At 51.8% G+C, this 21,120-nt stretch overlaps 1 protein-coding gene across 4 annotated transcripts; it reads left to right on the top strand.

The window, feature by feature from the left end:
- Positions 1-67: 67 nt before the first annotated feature.
- Pld3 (phospholipase D family member 3) lies at positions 68-20,896 on the top strand. 4 transcript variants are annotated; one of them, XM_004874186.3, is made up of 13 exons: positions 72-256; positions 12,043-12,144; positions 12,964-13,055; positions 13,160-13,234; positions 13,315-13,457; positions 13,909-14,092; positions 15,711-15,831; positions 15,908-16,035; positions 17,229-17,429; positions 18,707-18,846; positions 19,688-19,853; positions 20,215-20,314; positions 20,408-20,896. In XM_004874186.3, exons 3-13 carry the CDS (start codon positions 13,029-13,031, stop codon positions 20,593-20,595), a joined length of 1,473 nt encoding a protein of 490 aa, XP_004874243.1. In that variant the 5' UTR covers positions 72-256; positions 12,043-12,144; positions 12,964-13,028; the 3' UTR covers positions 20,596-20,896. The 4 variants fall into 4 exon arrangements, with proteins under 4 accessions (XP_004874241.1, XP_004874243.1, XP_004874242.1 ...); XM_004874184.4 differs by lacking the exon at positions 12,043-12,144 and having other exon boundaries at positions 68-256; XM_004874185.4 differs by lacking the exons at positions 72-256; positions 12,043-12,144 and adding an exon at positions 12,263-12,394.
- The last annotated feature ends 224 nt before the right edge of the window (positions 20,897-21,120 follow it).

Genomic DNA, 21,120 nt, shown 5'->3' with positions numbered 1-21,120 from the left:
AGCGAAATTGCGACGGCGAGTCACGTGATAAAACGGGACGGGAGCGTCGTCCCCCTCCCCCCCCGCCTCACCAAAGGCGTTTCCTCCGCCCAGTGCGGGGCGAGAAGCGCAGCCAATGAGAAAGGCCCAGGCCTATCCCCCGCCTTCCCGCAGTCTAGCTGGAGTGCGCCTGCGCGCAGGTGTGGCAGGAAGGCGGGGCCAGAGCCTAGGCGTTGCGCTCAGGGCTGGTTCTGAAGGGGGAGACGCGGGAGTACAGGTACTGTGCGATCTGTGGGCGCCGCGTCTCGTCAGCCCTCCCTGTGTTGTTACCCTTTCGTCTCTAATGCGTCCGCCTCTTTTGTCGCCCTTGGTCCATTTTTGTCACTCATTCCTCCTCTTAAGTCATATACCGCTTGACCCGTCACCACCCCCCTTCTGTTGCCGACACCCTCATGTCTCCCTCGGCCCCTTAAAATCGCTTTGTTTCCCAGTAAACCCTCACTGCTACCATCTGTGCTGTCTCCCTTCTTTAAGTCGTCGCCGACTTATGTCGCCAGTACTCATCTTTGCTGCCATTTGTCCTTCGTGAAATCTTCACTGCTAAATCGTCCTCATAGCCCTCTTCGCACACCTATCGCCGCTTCTCCCCTTAGATCGTGCTCACACTCGCCGTTTGTCGTCATTGCCCCTTACGTCTCCGTCGCTGCCCTGTCACCATCGCTCCTCTCCTTAGACAGTCACCGTCCCTCCATGTCTCATGCCCACGTTTTCCCCATGAGAAGCCACGCAGTCTTGCAGCTGTTTTTCCTCCCACCAGGTCTCCGTCCTTTGCTGTGTCAGGTTTCACATACTCCCACTGATCAGGTACTAGAGCCCATGACCTGGGCTGTGTCAGCGCCCAGCTCCACCTCTAAACCTCTGGGTAACCTTGGCCACCTGAGCAAGCCTCTCCCAGCCAGCCCAGCTTCCTCATCTGTAAAATGCACTCAAGAACACCCACGTCTGGGATGAGTGTGAAGAAGCTGCTAATTTATTCTTGTCATGCGCTCAGCTTGACTTGACATTTGGGGCTAATATTGTTATTGAGCCTAGGACTCTCACCCTCCTCCAGTCTCCCCAGCCCCCACCTGCACTCATCATTCCCCTGGCATCACACTCCACATTGGCCCAACACTCTCACAGCAGTTACGCCACCCCACCATCTACACATTGCCAGCCCCTCTGCCACTAGCCGCACCTTAGTGACCCATTGGCTATTATGAAGCTTGCTCTGTAAACACTTAGTCCCTCTTTATCTTGTTGGATTGAGTCACACACACCCTCACCCCCTAAGTAAGAGCTACTGTGGGAGTCAAGGAGGGCTTGGAAGGGGAGGTCATAGGTCGTTTAGACTCAGATCTTCCTGAATTTCATTTGGTTTTTTTTGGGGGGGGGGCCACCGGGGATCGAACTCAGGTCCTTCTGCTTGTGAGGCAAGTGGTGGCACCACTGAGCTAAATCCCCGGGCCTCTTCCTGAATTTCTAGAATTGGGGGTACAGAGAGATGAGGCAGGGCCCCTACACTTCAGCCCCCACAAGTCCTGACTCCCTAGGTAGAGAGGTAAGTATCTTATTCACACAGCTTATTTTAGGCAGTGTGGTACAGTGGTTAGTGATGTGTGCCTGGAGGCTGGAACATTCGAGTTCCAGTCTTGGTTCTTAGTACTTAAAGAGCTGCAGGGCCTTGTGCATGTGGCTTAAGCTCCCTGTGCCTCACTTAGCACATCTCCAATATGGGAATGAAAACACAAATTATTCATTGAGCACATATTTCTTAAGCATGTACTATGTGCCCAGCATTGTACTAGGAACTGGGGACAAATCAATGAACAAAACAAAAATCCCTGGCCTCATAGGGTTTACATTCTAGTGGGGGTAAGAGACAATGAACAAACATTGTATGTAGGTAAGAAGATTATCTGATGTGTTAGAAGGGGGATCCATGGTCATGGTCGGTTGTGGTACTGGGCATTGAACACTGCCTTCATGCGCTAGCCAAGTATGCTCCCACCAAGCTGCACTCCTAGCCTGTAGTTTTAAGTAAGGGAGTCTAGGAAGGTTTTCTGAGAAGTGACAACTGAACAAAGACTTGCCGAAGAAGAAAGAGTGGCATGGCTATCTGGGGGAAGGGATTGTAGGCAGAGAAAACAAATGCAGAAGTTCAGCAGTTGGAGCATGCTTGGGATATTTAAAGAGGAGCAAGAAAATCGGTGAGGGTCAGGAGGAGACATGGAGCATTTTGTGGGGTCTTGTGAGCTGTGGAGAAGACTGGCCTTTCCTCTGAGTGAGGGAGCCACAGAGGATTTGGAGCAGAGGAGAGATGCAATCCAACGTGACATGAAGCCATCATGCCAACCTGTGGCAGCTCCAGAACTTCTACTGAGGATGGATTGGCAAGTGGCAGCCTTGTTGGAAAGAAAGCCAGAGCCCTCTTCACATTCCACACCTATATCCTTTACATTTACACAGTGCTGCAGAGAGCTCCAGCAGATTTGGAGAGATAGGGTGTTGCTGGGACTTTTGAGAGACCAAACCCAGCACTGGGGCAGCTGCTTTCAAAGAACTGTGGAGCTACCACTTTTAAACAGGGCAGGCAGCTGGCAAGGAGCATCTGTTCCTGGAACCCTGAGATACCCTGAGTTCAAATCCTGGCTCACCCTTTCCTGGCTGTGTCCCCTGGTACCAATAACTTAACCTCTCTGGGTTTGGGGGGTTTTTGTTTTGTTTTATATTGGCTTTTTGTGGTGCTAGGGATTGAACTAAGGGCTTTGCACATGCTAGACAAATGCTCTACTACTGAGCTTCATCCCTAGCCTGCATTAAATTTTGAAACGGGGTCTCTTAAGTTGTCCAGGCTGTCCTTAAATTCGAGATCCTCCCGCTTCAGCCTCCCAAATCACTGGATTACAGGCATGGACTGCTGTGCCCATCTGGTGTATTTTCTTATTTGCTATGAGATGGTTCAGCAGTATCCTGGAACAGAACTGAACTTGGGTTTCAGATTTCCATCCAAGCCACCAATGCCATGCAACCTGAACAGGTGATGCCCTTGAGCCCTGAGTCCTATCTGAAAAGCAAGAATAATGCTGCCAGCCCCAGACTCATCCTGTTGTTCTGTTTGAGCAAGGACATCACATTTTCACATTTTCAGTCATCATGCCACTGTCCCCCTCTCCTACTTTATTTTTCCCTAAGACATACACCATATATGTCACTCATTTATGGTCCCATCAGGACCATCTTTAGAGGGATGAGGGGCAGCAGTACTGGGGATTGAACCCAGGGCCTTCACACTGAACTGTGTATATCCCAAGCCCTTTTTTATTTTTTATTTTCAGTCACGGTCTCATTAAGTTGCCCAGACTGGGCTGGAATTTGCAGTCCTCTGCCTCGGCTTCCCAGAGTGCTTGGACTACAGGCATGCACCACTGTCCCCTGTGTTTTATGCTGTGTCCTCAGTTTCTAGACCAAGGCTTATCAGTGAGTAGCCAGTAAGTTTGGCTAAGTGGGTAGATGAATGAACTGGCCACTGAGCACCTGGTACTGGGGACACAGTGGTGACTGAAACAGACCAGCCCTGCCCTCCTGGGGCTCACAGCCCAGTGAGAAAGACAGACTCATCCCCAGGCAGTGACATCCCAGAGAGATTAGGGGCTGGGTTCAGAGTGGCACAGGCGGATGGGATGGGGGCAGTGGTGGGGGCGGGGGCAGGGGGGCGTGGTGATTGTGGGATGCCAGAGAAGGTGCCTAAACCAGCCTGGGGGTCCAGGGCTTCCTGGAGGAGGTGATGCAAAAGCTGAGAGGAATGAGCAGCATGGGAAGGAGGGAAAGGTGTGCTGCACAAGATCAGCTACTAGAGGTCTGGTGACAAATGTGTGACTTTGATTCAAGGAACTGAAAGATACTCACTGTGGCCAGATGTAAAGCACGATTAGAGGGTGAGCCGAAGAGTCATTGGCGGAGTTAGGAGGGTCTTGTGAGGCCTTGGGAGCACAGTGAGGAGCCGCAACATTGTTCTCAGGCCACTGGGGAGCCACAGAGGGTTTGAGCAGAAGAGGAACAAGTCAAATTCAGACTGGGCCAGGGGCTGGAAGGATTGAGTGAAAGCTGGGCATTGAGGGAGGTGGGGGGAGCCAGGTTGGAGCTGGGAGAGGGATGAGTGGAACAGATCCTCAGGAGGCCAGCTCGATGAGGTGTGGGGGGCAGGACAAGCCTGGGGCTGAAGGAATCAGGGAGGGCTTCCTGGAGAGGTGGCGGCCAGGCAGAGCCCTAAAGAATGGGTGGGAGAGCTGTCCCTGAAATGAGCTGGCTTAGGAGAGATGGTAAGGATAGTTTGGGACATGGTGGGTTGAGGGGTCCAGGGACAGCTCAGGGAGGTACCTAGAAAGCCACAGAAGCTCTGGAGCTGGGCTTCAGGGAAATGTGAGGTCTGGAGACAGGGCTTTGGGTCCAGAAGAGGAAACTGAAACTGCAATGGTGGGTGAGGGGCCACCTCACCTAGGACAGAGAGTGCACCTTGGCCAAGTATGGTGGTGCATGGCCACTATCCCAGGCACTTGGGAGGCTGAAGCAGGAGGATCATAAATTCAAGCCTAGTCTGGGCAACCTAGTAAGACCCTGTCTAAAAATTTTAAGTGGTAACACTCCCGTGTAATCCCAGCATGAGAGGCTGAGGCAGGAGGAGTGCTAAGAGTTTCAGGCCAGCCTGGGGTACATAGTGAATTGAAGGCCAGCCTGAACTGCATAGCAAGACCCTGTCTCAAAAAAACAAAACAAAAAATCTAAAGAGAGCTGGGGATATAACTGAGTACTCCCTGTGTTCAATCCCCAGTGCCACATACACACACACACACAGTCTGACTTTGTACTTTGGTCCTAAGGGCAGTGGGGAGCCACAGAAAGGTTTTGAGCAGGAGTGGGACCACTCAGAATTTTCAGTGCCAATTCAGAAGTACTTACCATTCATGGTACTGTTTTTCACTTAATTATTCTTCAGACTGATCAGCTTCACCCTAGGCATGCCACTTGCCTTAAGGGGGGCCTTTACAATAAAGGATCTATTGCTTAAGAAAAGAGCAGTTTAGGCCCCAAATTTAGCTCAGTGGTTCTGCTGCCTGCCTCGCAAGCCCAAGGACCCAAGTTCCATGCCCCCCATACAAAAAAAACAAAAGAGCAGTTTGCAAAACCAATGTTTTGTTGTTTTCTGTAGACTTGGCTTCAGAGTATTGCTTGTTCGTTCAAGAGGGTCTGCCCCATGAAGTGAAAATCAACTCCTTTAGACATGAAGACATTTCTGTTTTAAACTGTTTGTAAGTCCTGTTGATTTTGTTCTAAGATATTCCTTTTTTTTTTTTTTGGCAGTACCCGGGATCGAACTCAGGACCTTACGCTTGCGAGGCAGGCATGGTGCCACTGAGCTAAATCCCTGGTCCCTAGTCCTGTTGATTTTTTAAGTGTCTCCCGTGGTGTGCGTGCTTGGCCTGTCCCTCTGCCGTGACTCCCAGTCAGCTGAGCCACCTTGACCTGGACCCACACGCCCTCTTCAGCCCAAACTCCACTGTGAATCATCTGCACCTACCCCATCTGCTCTGGGCTTTCCACCCCCGCTGGTTATCTGTGGATAAAACAAGTGTCACTGGGTCCGGAGGGACATCTAAGAGCGTCTTTTCTCAAAGTTTTCAATTCTAACCCATGCATGGAGGCACACGCCTCTGCTCATAGCACTCCAGAGGCTGAGACAGGGAGGTCAGCAGTTCCAGCCTAGCCTGAGCATTTACCAAGTTACAGGAAAGCAAGACGTTGTCTCAAAAAAAACAAGGTGTGTGTGGCTCACACTTGTAGTCCCAGCACTCTGGGAGGCTGAGGCAGGAGAATCCCAAGTTCCAGCCCAACCTGGGCAACGAAGCAATTTAAAGAGACCCTATCTCAAAATAGAAAGCAAGGGTTGGGGATGTAGGTTAATGTAAAAGTTTCTGAGTTCAATCCCTAGTACCGCACACACACACAAGTTTCCCATTCTACTGCTCCATTTCTTTGGTTTCAGCAAACATTTACGGAGTGATTCCAGTGTGCTTGGGGTAGAGGAACAAGTTACATACAGACTTCAGCTATTTGAGGGGCGCATACTCATTTATGATACCATCTGTTATCTGCAACGTGTGGCTCTGGCTCTTGGGGTCACAGACACCGGTATCACCCACCAAGCAGCACATATCCAGGACTAGCTGAGCTGTCCTGGGTGGACACTCCCATCAGTCTCCCAGCAAACACGACATTTATCTCCCATTCCATCAGAGAAGGAGCCTTGTTAGGCAGGTCCCTAGAGCTGAGCCCCATGGGACTGGTCAGGGATCTTCAGCCCTCCAGAGGGCTGAGACCAACTGGGCTCAGAGAACCAAAGCCTCCCTCAGCAAGAAAAGTGACTGGTCAGGTTTGAACCCTCAACTCTCCAATCCAAAGAGCCACCGGTGGGGGAGGGATCAACTTCCCCACTGCCACCCTCAGGGCCTGTGACTCAGTGCCTGAGTTGTGAATCGAAAGCCCAGCAAGTTTTGCTTCCTCCTTTTCTGCGGGGTGCGGTGTCACACCACCCGGCATGCAGGGCCCAAACTTTGGGGCCTGGGGTATCCTGTGGGCAGGGGGGCCATGCTTCCTGCACCCCACATCCTCCCAGAAGCAGAGCAGTAGGACCAGCCTGGTTGGTGACACTGGAGCCCAGTTGGGGCCCTGGGGTGCTGGGGGCACAGGCACCCTGATGGTTGAAGAGGAATGCAGCACCACTGCTACGGCCCCACTTGAGCTCTGTGCTGCTCTGAAGCCCATCTGGGGGTTCGGGGACCAGATTCCTTCTCCAGCTCTGGGCACAACCCTCTGGGTCGGGGATCTGGGACACCGGGCCCCTCCAGTTGGGAATCTGAACCTTGCTATAATTTGATTCCTCGAACTTATTGCAGCTTTAAAAATTTAATAGCAGAGAAAGGCCTCCTATTTTGTCTGGGGGGGTGCCTTTGGAGGGGCTGCTGCTGTTAGGAGACTTGACAGGATTCACCAAGAGCCTCCTGCTGATCAGTGGCTATTCTATGTACTTTCTGGGTTTGTTTTAGGTGTTTTAATTTTTTAGTTTTTGTAGTGCTGGGGATGGAACCCAGTGCCTTGCGCCCTCGCTAGGTAAGTGCTCTGGTACTAAACTTGATCGGTAGAACATAATCCTACTGTCTTCTCAATCTCTAGCTCTGATTTTTGGTTTGGTTTTTTTCTTTTTTCACTTCCCAGACAAGTCTCACTGTGTAGCCCAGGCTGGCCTTGAACTATCTTCCTGCCTCAGCTTCCCAAGTGCTGGGATTACAGCCCAGTCCTTTCTATGTATCAGTTCCTTTAGTTCAGAGAAGTCATTTAGGTAGCTTGGTTTTTGTTTTTGTTTTTTTGAGACAGGGTCGTCCTATGTAGTTCAGGCTGGCCTTGAACTCACTATGTGGCCCAGGCTGGCCTTGAACTGGAACTCATAGGATCCTCTTGCCTCAGCCTCTCAGGTGCTGCAATCATGAGTGTGCACCACCATGCCTGGCTTAGATAGCTTTTAGACATCTCAATTTTTTACATGTTTAAAACTAAACTCCATAAGTGGGGTATGGTGGTGCATGTCTGCAGACCCAACATTATAGGAGGCTGAGGCTGGAAGATCTTGAGTTGGAGCCCATAACTTGGTAATGCCATGTCTCAAAATAAAAAGTAAAAAAGGACTGGGGATGTAGCTCAGTTTGAAGCCCCTGGGTTTAACCTGAAATACCTAAACTGCTGATCTTCCCCCCAAACTTGCTCCTCCCTCAGTCTCCCCAGACCAGCTAGTGCGCCTCATCTTTGCTTTTGCCCAGGCCCAAACGCTACAAGTCTTCCTGGACATCTTTCTTGTTCTCCAACCTCATCCAGTCTGGAAATCTCATCCACTCCACCTCCAGAATGAACCCAGAACCCATGCATTCTTCATCCTTCCTCCCTTGGCTGCCTTACCCTGCTCCCTGCACCCTTGTCTCCTCCCTGAGACTCACTAGTCTGTCCCCCCACCCTGGTCCCCCCATCCTGACCTCTTCCTAGGCTCCCCAGTCTGCTCCCCACACAGCCAGAGAAGCTGAGACCCTGTGTGTTGTTTTCAGTGCTGATACAAACTGGGCAGCTTGGGGACGGGGATTTAGCTCAGTGGTTCTGCCGCCTGCCTCACAAGCACAAGGTTCCAAGTTCGATCCACAGTAACCAAAAAAAAAAAAAAAAGTTTCAAACTGGGCAGTTTAAACCAGTAGAAATGAGTTCTGTCGCCGCCTTGGAGGTTGAAGTCTCCACCCAGGGTGTCTTCCTGAGAGCTGGGCTCTAGCCAGAGGTGTGAAGGCAATGCCATCCCTTGCCCTTCTGCTTCTGGCAGCTCCAGGCTGCCACCTCACTGGTCACACGGCCTTCTGTCTTCCCTGCTGCCTCTCCCGAGGACACTTGTCATTGGGGTTGAGCCCATACAGATAATGCAGGATGACCTCATCTCAAGATCCTAAATGTAATCACTTCTGATTTTTCCAAATAAGGTTACATACACAAGTTTCAGGAGTTTTGCCCATGTCAGACTTTTTTTTTTTGAGGCCACCATTAAACTCACCACAACACTCAAGATCACGTGCCCACTCTGTTGAGAACTCGCTGGAGCCCCTGACCTGCTCTGCAGGATCTGGCCTGGTCACCTCTGACTCAGCTCCTTGTCCCAATCCACCCCAATTCCATTACCCATGCTGGCCTTCTCCCACTTCCCATCCACACAAGGCAACTCCCGCCTCAGGGCCTTTGTACTGGCTGTACCCCTACCCACCAGGAGCCCGGGCCTGTGTAGCCTGCTCTCTCCCTTGAAGTTTTCCTCAGGTGTCCCCTTCTCAATAAAACCTCCTCTGATCTCCTTATTTAACATTGCAAACCATCCCACATCCCACATTCTCCATGGAGTGTGTTACCTTTTGTTGTTGTTGTTGTTGTTGTTGTTGTTGTTACCCGGCATCAAACTCGACCTTCTGCTTGTGAGTCAGGCAGTGGCACCACTGAGCTAAATCCCCAGCCCAAGTGTGTTACCTTTTATAGCCCCTCAGTATCTAGGGGATATTGGCCCCCAAGGACAGCACAACTCTCAGATGGTCGAGTCCCTTACATAAAATGGCGTTCTAGAGAGCCAGGTGCAATAGTATGCAATTGTAGTCCTAGCCTTTGTAAGGGTGAAATGGGAAGATTGCTTGAACCCAAGAATTCAAGACCACCCTGGGCAACACAGCAAGACCTCCTCTCAAAAACAACCAACCAACCAAGTGAAATTATATATTTTATATATATAGTGTCTTTTTTTTTTTTTTTTGCTTTTGCGGTACCAGGGATTGAACTCAGAACTTTGTGCTTGCCAGGCAGGCACGGTGCCACTGACCTAAATCCCGGGCATAAAATGGGGTTCTATTAGTATGTAACCTACATCTGTTCTCCCATATACTGTACTTCACATAATTTCTAAATGCTATGTAAATGGTTGTTATACTGTATCGTTTAGAGAATCATAACAGGAAAAAAGGTTGTACACGTTCAGTACAGACTGCAATTTTTTAAAATCTTTTCAGTGTGGTGTGGTGGCGCAAAGCTGTAATCCCCACACTCTGGAGGCTGAGGCAGGAGGATCACCAGGAGTTCCAGGCCAGCCCAGGCTACATAGTGAGTTCAAGGCCAGCCTGAACTACATACCGACACTCTGTCTCAAGAAACCAAAAATAAATGATATTTTCAAACTATAATTGGTTGAATTCACAGAAAGGGAGGGCAAGTATAATTTACCTATTGTTTATTCTGTGTCTTCCCTTGTGTCTGTCTTGTTCATAGTTGTACTCCCAGCACCTAAAACAACACCTGACACACAGTAGGTCCTCAGTAAATACAAGTGAAAGTAATGAACAGCCTTATGAAAAGTAGACACTTTTGTCACCATGCCCACTTTGCAGCTGGGAAAACTGAGGCAAAGAGGCTCTGTCACTTCTCCAAAGTCAAACAAAGGGTCACAGATGCTGAAGCTCAGATTTAAAGTCAGATATCTGGCTCCAGCACCCATCACAGTAAACTACTTTCAGCTTGTTGGCTTTTTGTTTGTTTTTGAGTGGTATTGGGAGTTGACCCCAGGGCTTTCAAACTGAGCTACCTCTCCAGCCCTTTTTATTTGTTAAAACAATGTCTCACCAATTTGCTACATTGTCCAGGGCTAGAGCTTTCCAATCCTCCTTCCTCCCAGAGCACTGCATGACCCAGCCCCACCACAGTGCCCACAATTTGAATAGCAAAAGGTCACTAACAATTTAAATAGTTGGGGGGGGGTTGCTATATTTTTGTGGGGAAGGGGTTGTTTTGTTTGGTTTGGTTGGGTACTGGGATCGAACTTGGGACCTTGTGCTTTCAAGGCAGGTGGTGGAACCACTGAGCTAAATCCCTGGCCCTATTTTTGTGCATTAATGGCCATCCCAGTTCTGCAGGCTCTACACTCCCTTTGTTGGGTTTTTATTCATCAGTTCCCCTAATTTTATATCACCTGCTGTTTCAACCCCCCCCCCCTTTTTGGTACTGGGGATCTAACTTGGGACCTTGTGCTTTGGAGGCAGGCGCCAGAACCACTGAGCTAAATCCCTGGCCCTGTTTTTTGTTTTTTGAGACAGGGTCTTGCTGTGCAGTCCAGGCTGGGCTTTAACTCACTATGCAGCCCTGAGTGGCCTCAAATTCCTGACGATCCTCTTGCCTCTGCCTTCCAAAAGTTGGGACTACAGGTGTGTGCCACCACACCTGGCTGGTGATGTGTGTTTATTATCCCACATCTGGGAGGCTAAGGCAGGAAGATCACAAGTTCAAGCCCAGCCTGGGCAATTTAGCAACTCAGTGAGACCTGTCTCAATTTTTTAAAAAGGGGGCTGGAAGATGCAGCTCACTAAGTGCCAAGGGCTTGGGTTTAATCTCCAATATAGCACAAAAACACAAAGCCAAAGGTTTCCTCCCATCCCCTCCCCCATCACATTCCTCTGGCCCCCTCCCTCTGAAAAGCCTTATCTTTGGTGTCTCCCAATCTCCTCAGCCTTAGATAAACTTGGGTGGTTGCCCTTTTTTACATAGTTATTTCTTAATCTGTGTTGAGATGGTTTCTATACGTCCCTGTAAGAAGCCTATATTTCAGTTTTTAAAAAGAAAATAAGAGGCCAGGGACTTAGCTCAGTGGTTCCAGAGCCTCCCTCAAAAGGGCAAGGTCCCGATCCCCATTACCAAAATAAAAAAGAAAAGAAAAACCAGGTGTGGTGGCTATGCCTATAACACACACACACACACACACACACACACCCGCACTTGGGAGGCTGAGGCAGGACGATCACTACGAGCTCAAGGCCATCCTGAATTACAAAGCAAGACCCTGTCTCAAATAGAAACAAAACAAAAAAATTTACAGTGACAGGGCCGGGGATTTAGCTCAGTGGTGCCTCCGCCTGCCACACAAGTGCAAGGTCCTGCGTTCCATCCCGGTACCAAAAAAAAAAAAAAAGCTTACAGTAACAAACAACCAGGACCCCCTTCCCCATCTCCACTACCTTGAAAGCAAACACTTCTGAATTCGGTAGCCTCTTTCAATAACGATCCTTTATGGAGGGATTCCTGTGGACTTCCTGTGTGTTTGGGGGTGAGGGTTAGGGGGAGAATATTGGAGGGTAGGGTAGGAAGTTTCTGATTTATTTCTCCAGCTGTGGCTGGAGATGGGATCCAGAAGGCTGGATCTCAAAACAAAGTTGTCTTAATCCCTATCAAAATATCAAATAATCCGGACAAACTCAACAGAAAACCTACCCTCTCCCCCATCCTTCTCTAACCATTCTATATCAAGGGCTGGGTCTTCTGATTTTGTTGCTTTGTCTCTCTATTGGTCAACTTTGATTCCCCCTTTTACTTTATAAACGTTTTAATTATTTTATTTATATATCTATATTCTTTGACTAGGTAATGCATGCCCATGGTACAAAAATTCTCAAGATTTGTAGACCAGAAAAGATGCGGGGTTCCTTTTTATCTGTGGCCTCGCTGGCCCTCATGGGCCCTGGGGTGAGTGTTACAAAGCCTATCCACCAGACATACTGTAAATTGCCCCCATCCCAGCCAGGCTGGTGGACGGTGTCTGGCGGACCCTGCCCCCCCTTCTCGCTGCGGTGAGCCGGGGCTGACGCGCACATGCGCAGACTCCCCGCTGCAATGGGCGGGGCTGGCGATGCCCCGCCTCCTCCCCTCCCACTCCTGTTCAGCCTGTCGGGGCAGAAGCTGGGGCCCCGCGGAGGTAGCAGCAGCCACCTGGCTTGTAAGGCTGAGGTCTTTCTTGGGGGAGGGTAGTTGAGGGGGAGAGGGGGTTGGGGGTGGTGAGGAGGGCCCCATAGTCCTGGGCTCTGCACCTGAGCTGCTGTGGTCTGGTGGCTACCCGATGTCGAGGGCATAGGAGCCACCTGGAAAGGGCTCCCTGAGTAGTCCCTGGGCTGAGAAAAACCGGGCACAAATATTCGAAGCTCCTCTGACTCCATCCAGGGCTGTCTGGGGGAATGTCTGGATTGGAGCTCAGGGGATGAATAAAGGAGGGTGCTCCTGGGGAGCAGCGTGGGCGCTCTAGGGGGGCAGGGTAGCCGCTAAAGGGAGGCAGGGTGATGGAGTGATGCGAAGAAAGCAGAGGCATTGGACCTCGAGGGATTTCGAAATCCCTGCTGACTAGCGAGCGACCAGCTTCCTCCTTTTGGGGTGGCAGGCACTGTGCCAAGTGCCCCCGTGATCTTGGGCAAGGAGACTCAGTGGACCCCATAAGTCCAAGGCCAGTCTGCCTTCTGTGATGTCCCTCAAAAGCCCAGAACACCCCACAAATGCCTGCTTTTGTTCCCCTAGTTCTGAGACCCTGATACACCCACCTTCCCACCTGGGCTCTTCGTCTCCTCCAGCTACCTGGCAAGATGAAGCCTAAACTGATGTACCAGGAGGTAGGTGGATGGGACAACAAGTGGGGTGGGTCTGGGTTCTGCGGAGGGTGGATGCCGCCGAACCACCCTGCTACTCCCCCATCTTCCCCGTCCCCATCTCCCAGTTGAAGGTGCCTGATGAGGAGCCGGCCAATGAGCTGCCCATGAATGAAATTGAGGCATGGAAGGCTGCAGAGAAGGTATGCACCCTCACTCCTTTAATCGTTTTGGGGAACGGTGGGGCTGCCCCCCTTGGCTGACCAACCCCTCCTCCCCACAGAAAGCCCGCTGGGTCCTGTTGGTCCTTATCCTGGCCGTGGTGGGCTTTGGTGCCCTGATGACTCAGCTGTTTCTATGGGAATACGGGGACTTGCATCTCTTTGGGCCCAACCAGCGCCCAGCCCCCTGCTATGATCCCTGCGAGTAAGTTGGGGGGAGCTGGGTGGTGGGGGAGGGTTGCCAGGCCAGGGACACTTAAACACTCACATGGAGCAGGGCCTACACTCAGCTGCACCCGGTGCAGTGATGAAGTGAGGAGGTTGCAAAGGCCCAAGTGTATGCCCGCCCCCCTTCCCCCTGCACAGTTTCTATGGCAGCCACAGCGTCATCTTCTCTGCAGGTCTGTGAACAAATAGGCATAGCATCTCCCATCCACATCTACGGATTGACACACAGACATCCACGCACATAATCTTCCTCCCACACTTCTAGACAGACAGTGGACACACACAAACACAGGATAATGAGGACAGGCATGCACACAGATATGCTCAGTTTTCCATCCACGTCCCTGGGCAGACAGGTGAGCACGCTCCCATCCCAGCTGGTCATCTCTAGGTCATCTATGTGGCTGACTCTGTCCCCACCCCCCCAGAGCAGTGCTGGTGGAGAGCATTCCTGAGGGCCTGGACTTTCCAAATGCCACCATGAGCAACCCCTCCACAAGCCAGGCCTGGCTGGGCCTGCTTGCCGGTGCTCACAGCAGCCTGGACATCGCCTCCTTCTACTGGACCCTCACCAACAATGACACTCACATGCAGGAGCCCTCTGCCCAGCAGGTACTTGGCAGCTTGGGCTCTGGCTGGCAACAGGGATGTCAGTGGGGGAGGGGGAAGTATAGTAGGGGGGATGAGGGGTTTCTTCTGCAACCCTGAGACAGGTGGGCATGTCTCATGTGGACAGTTAGACACAGGTGTTTGGAAGCAGCTGTCTTCACATGGCCTTCTGGACTGGGGGCATTTGTCATGATCATCTGGAGGCCTCAGAATGTCAGGGTACGGGTTTGGTTACAAGGGATTAGGCTAGCAGATGTCGCTTGCCCACAAGCTGCTCTGATCCTGTCACACAAAGAGGTAGAAGAGGAGTAAGTAGCAGTCCAGCCTCAAGTGCTCCCAGGATTGTGACCTTTGGCAAGTTGCTTCTCAGTTTCCCTACCTGTAAGAGGGGGACAGCATACACTGCCTGCCTAGCAGGGCTCTCGAGGACAGAATGGACTGGTTCACGCAAACTGACAGTGGTTGGTGTACAAGCAGCCCATTATAAGCATTTGCTGTTAATATATCCTGGCTATGGTTTACAGACAAATTTTAAAAACATAAAATTTCCAGGGCCGGGGATTTAGCTCAGTGGTTCTACTGCCTGCTTTGCAAGCGCAGGGACCCGAGTTTGATCCCCGGTACCAAAAAAAAAAAAAAACAAAACATAAAATTTCCATAGTTTTTTTTGTGTTTTGAGACAGGGTCTCGTGATGTAATTCAGGCTGGCCTTGCACTCACTATGTAACCCAGGCTGGCCTCAAACTTGTGGCTATCCTGCTGCCCCAGCATCAGAGTGCTGGGATTATAGGCCTGTGCCACTGCACATGGCTTCTCCATAGTTTAATAAGGAATGTTTCAGGCAGATAACTCCTACTATTGAAAAATATGGTGACTTTAAACCCAGCATGATGGCACACACCTGTAATCCCGGGACTTGGAAGGCTGAGGCAGGAGGATCACTCAGAGTTTGAGGCCAGCCTGGGCTACACAGTGAGTTCAAGGCCAGCCTGAACTACATAGTGAGACTGTCTCAAAAAAAAAAAATCCAAGCCAGGTGTGATGGTGCACTGAGGAGACTGAGGCAGGAAAATCACAAGTTCAAGGCCAGCCTGGGCAACTTTGCAAGATCCTGTCTCAGAATAAAAAATAAAGTAAAAAATAAAGGGGCTAGGGATATAGCTCAGTGGTAGAGCACTTGTCTAGCGGATGTAAGGTCCTGGGTTTCATCCCGTGTGTGTGTGTGTGTGTGTGTGCGCGCGCGTGCGCGCGCGTGTGTGTGTGTGCGCGTGCGCGTGTGTGTGTGTGTGTGTGTGTGTGTGTGTGTGTGTGTGTGTGTGTAGACCAGACTCCCACTAAAGTGGATCATAGCACAGGAGTAGAAGCCGATGGTCTGGTTCAAGTCTCCATTCACCACTGAGTTCTCCAGCTCAGTTTCCTCATCTGCATTATGGGAATTGTCATCAGCCCTTCCCTGTAGTGGTGAGAATTCAGTGAGTTCAGACACCAAGGGGACTGGTACACAGCAGGTGCCAGGGACCTGGTGGCTCCTATAGTTATCAAAGCCAAATCTTGAAAGAACCCCATTGGGGTGCCCCTAGCAGGCTGGCCCAGCCCCTCAGAATCTCTCTGTTGCCTGCAGGGCGAGGAGGTCCTCCACCAGCTGCAGACCCTGGCGCCTCGAGGTGTGAAGGTGCGCATCGCTGTGAGCAAGCCCAATGGGCCCCAGCCGCAGGCGGACCTGCAGGCCCTGCTGCAGAGCGGTGAGCTGGGGGCAGTGAGGGGAGTGCGCCCAGGGCTGCCCAAGCTGGCCCCTGACCACCACCCCATCGGCTGCAGGTGCCCAGGTCCGCATGGTGGACATGCAGAAGCTGACCCATGGCGTCCTGCACACCAAGTTCTGGGTGGTGGACCAGACCCATTTCTACCTGGGCAGTGCCAACATGGACTGGCGCTCCCTGACTCAGGTCTGCCTGCACCCTGACCCCCTTCCCTTCCAGGCCGCTTCATGGCCCACAGATTCCAGCTTCTCTCTCCAATCCCACCACTCTCTGGCCGTCTCTGCAGTCATTCTCTTCCCACTCCCTACCAAGCCATCCTAAACATCCCCCAGTCTAGCCCTCCATTGCTCTCCTCCTGCTCACGGAAGTCTGGGCATCCTCAGAGTAGTGCCAACTATGCATAAGGCATTCAAGGCCCCCACCACCAATGTGGGCTCCACTCTTCATTCCGTGAATGCCCGTCCTAAACCTAGTGCTGTCCTGGGTGACACTAGGAAAGTGGTGGTAATGGATAAACTTCATGGAAACCCAGTGCCCTGTGGAGCCTGGCCTGTTACCAGGCACTGACAGCCCAGAGGGGCTCAGGGATAGGATGGGGAAACTCTGTGAGCTTCGGAAGCCCAGAGGAGTCATCTGACCCACCCTGGGGTGTCAGGGCAGATTTCCCGAAGGAGATAACAACTGATCAGATACTAAAGGATTGGCAGGAGTGGGCACAAGAGAGGGAAGAGAACAGCTGAAGCTGAGGCACTGATGTGACTTTAAGAAATAGCAGGACATTAATTCACTAGTTTATTTCAACAAGTACTTCCCCAAACCCCTAGAATTACTGCTGATGCAGGGAGGCGCTGAGGATCCAGCTGTGATTGAGACATCCGTGGAGCCTATCCTTCCACCCAGTAGGGACACGGGTTTGTCAGCAGAGAGAATGAAGAGGGAAACCCAAGGGTACTGTGAGAGTTCAGGGGAATTCCTAGCACAGTCTGGGCAGTCCGGGGAGGCTGCCTGGAGGAGGAACATATTGGTCTAGATCTAAGAATAAGCAGGAGCCAGGCACAGTGGCCCACAACTGTAATCCCAGCTACTCAGGAACCTGAGGCAGGAAAATTCAAAAGTTCAAAGCCAGACTAGACAATTTTAATAAGACTCTGTTTTCAAATAAAATATTAAAAGGGCTGGGGAGGTAGCTCAGTGGTAGGGCATCACCTAGCGTGTGTGAGGCCCTGGGTTCATAAGTTGAAAGTTCTAGGACTCTAGCTCTTCAGAGTGGGGATGGAGGAAAGACTAAAGGACAGAGGGAAGTAGAACAAGGGATAAAAACTGACCTGGGGGTGTCCCTGTTGTCTGTGGGCACCAGACTCAGCCTGGCCCTCCTGCAGGTCAAGGAGCTGGGTGTGGTTATGTACAACTGCAGCTGCCTGGCTCAAGACCTCACCAAGATCTTTGAGGCTTATTGGTACCTGGGCCAGGCGGGCAGCTCCATCCCCTCAACCTGGCCCCGGCCTTATGACACCCGCTACAATCAAGAGACACCTATGGAGATCTGCCTCAATGGGACCCCCGCTCTGGCTTACCTGGCGGTGAGTGTGGGGGCAGTGGGCCTGCTATACCATAGATACACACAGCGCCCCCCAGCCCTGCCTGTTGAGTCAGGAGCCTAGGCTGTGTCTCACCCTCCCTAGACCTCATTTCCATCTGAAAATAGATATCCTAATATTTCCAGTAGCACAGTTCATGCATCCCAGACCCTTAGTGTTGTTCACAGGCATTTCTTTCCATTTAAATTAATTAAAATTAGCTGGGCGTGGTGGCACATACCTGTAATCCCAGCATTCAGGAGGCTGAGGCAGGAGGATCGCTGCAAGTTCCAGGCCAGCCTGGGCTATATAGCGAGACCTTGTCTCAAAAAAGCAAAAATATGGGGCCAGGATTTAGCTCAGTGGTTCCTGCACCTGCCTTGCAAGCACAATGTCCAGAGTTCGATCCTCGGTACCAAAAACCAAAACAAAACAAAAAAGCTAAAATAAAGAAAAATTTTTAAATAAATTAATTAAAATTAATATGGTGAACTATTCAGTTCCTTGGTTGTATCAGTTACATTTCAAGAGCTCAGTAGCCAGGCAGCAGCTCTTGTCTAGAGTGCTCAGGATCTACCGCAGAGCCAAGCCAATAATCCCAGCCCTGGGAGGCTGAAGCAGGAGGATAGCAAGTTTCAGCCTGCCTGGCAACTGAGCAATTTAGGGAGACACCACCTCAAAATAAAAAATAAAAAGTGGCTGAGGATGTAGTTCAGTGCACAGGCCCTCCATTGAGTCTCTAAAACTGCAAAATAACAAAATAAAATTCTGGGTGTGGTGGGGCACACCTATAATCTCAGCATTTGGGAGACTGAGGCAGGAAGATTACCACTTAGTTCAAGGTCAGCCTGAACTGCATAGCAAAATCCTGTCTCAAAAAAACCCTCAAATAAATAAATACATACAAACGGGCCTGGGCTCCACCACAGCATTCTTCTCTAGAATGCTTTTCACAGTGAGCCATAAAGCGTTTGCATTTCTAACAAGTTTCCAAGTCATATTCTTGCTGCTGGGTCAGTAACAACTCGGCATAAATTTTGGAATCAACCTGGGTCCAGTTCCTGGCTCCATTTATCAGCAGTGTGGCCTTAGGCAAATTGCTTATCTTCTGAACCTGTATCGTCCCCTGCAAAGTGGACATGGTGATTATCCTTCCCCATCACAGAGGCTAAGGATTCAGTGAAATCCACTGGGGCTGGCTCCTGGGGAGCTGTCAAACACAGGGTCCACTGACGATGCCTCTGGCAGGGGACTTGTCGTGACTGCTCCCTCCCCTCCAGAGTGCACCACCACCACTCTGTCCCAGTGGTCGCACCCCAGACCTGAAGGCTCTGCTCAATGTGGTGGACAACGCCCGGAGCTTCATCTACATCGCGGTCATGAACTACCTGCCCACCATGGAGTTCTCCCACCCACGCAGGTACTTCGGGGCACACACCAGGCTCAGGACAGGGGCCTCCTGCATGTAGAGGGGGCAACAGGGCTCTGAGAGCAGTCAGGGAAGCCAAAGCAAGGGTCAGACACAGGGGAAGCCTTGGAGACATGGGGCGGTGACAGGGTCTGGGTGTTTTGAGGTACGAGAAGCAGGCATTGGGGGAGATGGGAGAGGTTGGAAGTAATGAAGAAAAAGCTGAGAAAATTGGGGTTTGGGGCCAGGAATGGGGAGCTAGAGACCTAAAGTAGAGGGTGTAGGATGTGGGGTTTGGGAAGGTAGAGGTCACAGAATAGAAATGGGATGAAGGGTTTAGAGAAGGGGACTCGGAGTACAGGACTGGGAAAGCAGGGTTGGATTTGTGATCCGAGGTAAGAAGAGGGAGATTAGGTGAGCTGACTGAAGAAGGCAGTGTGGGGTCAGCAGGTGAACTGGGAAGACTGAGTGTGGTGGCACCTGCCTGTCATCCCAGCACACTGGGAGGCTGAAGTAGGAGGTTTGCAAGCTTGAGGCCAGCCTGGGCATCTTAGTTATTCCTGTCTCAAAATAAAAAATAAAGGCTAGGGATATGGCTCAGTGGGAAGGTTTCAACCCCAGTGCCACAGATAAAAGAGCATTGGGTTTTGCAGGGCAGGAAAGGGAACCAGGAACAGGAGATGAGGGGCCTAAAGGGGCAGAAGGAGGGACTGGGAGCCAACAGTGGGGTGCTTCTGAGGTTTGGGGGCTCTCAGAAGTTAACACAGGGGCCGAGCTTGGCTCCCCAAACCTGAGGACAAAGCCTGGGATACAGCCGCCCTCCTTCTGCACACCCACTCCGCCTCACCCCCAGGTTCTGGCCCTCCATCGATGACGGGCTGCGCCGGGCGGCCTATGAGCGGGGTGTCAAGGTGCGCCTGCTGATCAGCTGCTGGGGACACTCGGAGCCGTCCATGCGCTCCTTCCTGCTTTCCCTGGCTGCCCTGCGCGACAACCACACCCACATCGACATCCAGGTGGTAAGTGGTGCTGGGAACACAGCCCGGGTGGAGCTCATGTGTTAGCCAACAAGACCCACAGGGAGTCCTGCCATGATCGGGAAAAGTGGCCAGGACAGGGAGGCTCAGGCAGAGATTGGGGACCGATAGGAGGGCACAAAGGAATGACCTGTCCTAGCCTGAGGAGTCAAGGACAACTTTCTGGAAAAGGCAACATCCAAGATGAGAACTTCAGGGATGAATAGGAGCCATTCTAGGGAGCAAGTTTGCAATAGGGGCAACAAGCTCTTCCCTTCCGTCAGCGTTTACTGGGAACCCCTGCCCTGTGAACCAGCTACACCCCCAGCTGCATCTTGCACTTACCACCCTCTGTCTTTGGCAGAAACTCTTTGTGGTCCCTGCCGATGAGGCTCAGGCCCGGATCCCATACGCCCGTGTCAACCACAACAAGTACATGGTGACCGAACGTGCCACCTACATCGGTAAGTGTTCCAAGGGACAGAAGAAGGGAGGGTCCGGGCACCAGAGACTGGCCAACCCTGTGGGGCTGTCATTCTCCGTCCTCTCCTCCCCAGGGACCTCCAACTGGTCTGGCAACTACTTCACGGAGACAGCAGGCACCTCGCTGCTGGTGGCGCAGAATGGGCGTGGTGGGCTGCGCAGCCAGCTAGAGGCGGTTTTCCTGAGGGACTGGGACTCTCCATATAGCCACGACCTTGACGCCTCTGCTGACAGTGTGGGCAACGCCTGTCGGCTGCTCTGAGGCTCAATCCAGCGGACAGGCCTAGGCCTGTGAGGCCCCCATGGACCCGGAAAGGGTCCCGGTCCCTGTCCCTATGCCCCCGCTTCCGTCTGCCCCATTGTGGCTCTACAGGCTCTCCCCTTCGCTCCCACCTCTACCTCCACCCCACCGGCCTGATGCTATGGCCCCGGGACCTAGCAGAGCTGGGGGAGGGATCAGCCCCCAAAGAAGTGGGGTTGCATGCTGGGCCCAGACCCTTGGCCCACCCCCCTTTCCAGGGCAAAGAGGGCCCAAAATTATAATAAGTAAATAATTGTCTGTATAGCCTGTGCCTGACTGAGTGGTATGAGAGGGGGTGTAGGGTAGGTAACAGCTGGCATGGGCCTCTGGTGGGGATAGCTTAGTGTGCTGAGCCCTCATCATGTGACCAGTGTGGTTTGGTGTGTGCTAAGCATGCAGTGTGCAACCACATGGGCTGGCCCAGACTGAGCACGTGTGTAGCCAGCATGGGGTAGCATGTGCCACACACTAAGCATGCTCCAGGTG

This window comes from Heterocephalus glaber, unplaced genomic scaffold, assembly GCF_053883595.1.
Source record: "Heterocephalus glaber isolate CG9 unplaced genomic scaffold, H.glaber_assembly_v1.0 deba00001002, whole genome shotgun sequence".
Lineage (NCBI taxonomy): Eukaryota > Metazoa > Chordata > Mammalia > Rodentia > Bathyergidae > Heterocephalus > Heterocephalus glaber.
The sequence above is the reverse complement of the archived record's forward strand: the minus strand, read 5'-3'. Positions and strand labels throughout refer to the sequence as shown.

Coding starts and splice junctions, on each gene's coding strand:
- Pld3 (XM_004874184.4), top strand. CDS start 13,029: ATGAAGCCTAAACTGATGTACCAGGAG. Junction 13,458..13,908: donor CCCTGCTATGATCCCTGCGA/GTAAGTTGGGGG, acceptor CCACCCCCCCAG/AGCAGTGCTGGTGGAGAGCA. Junction 19,854..20,214: donor CCCACATCGACATCCAGGTG/GTAAGTGGTGCT, acceptor TGTCTTTGGCAG/AAACTCTTTGTGGTCCCTGC.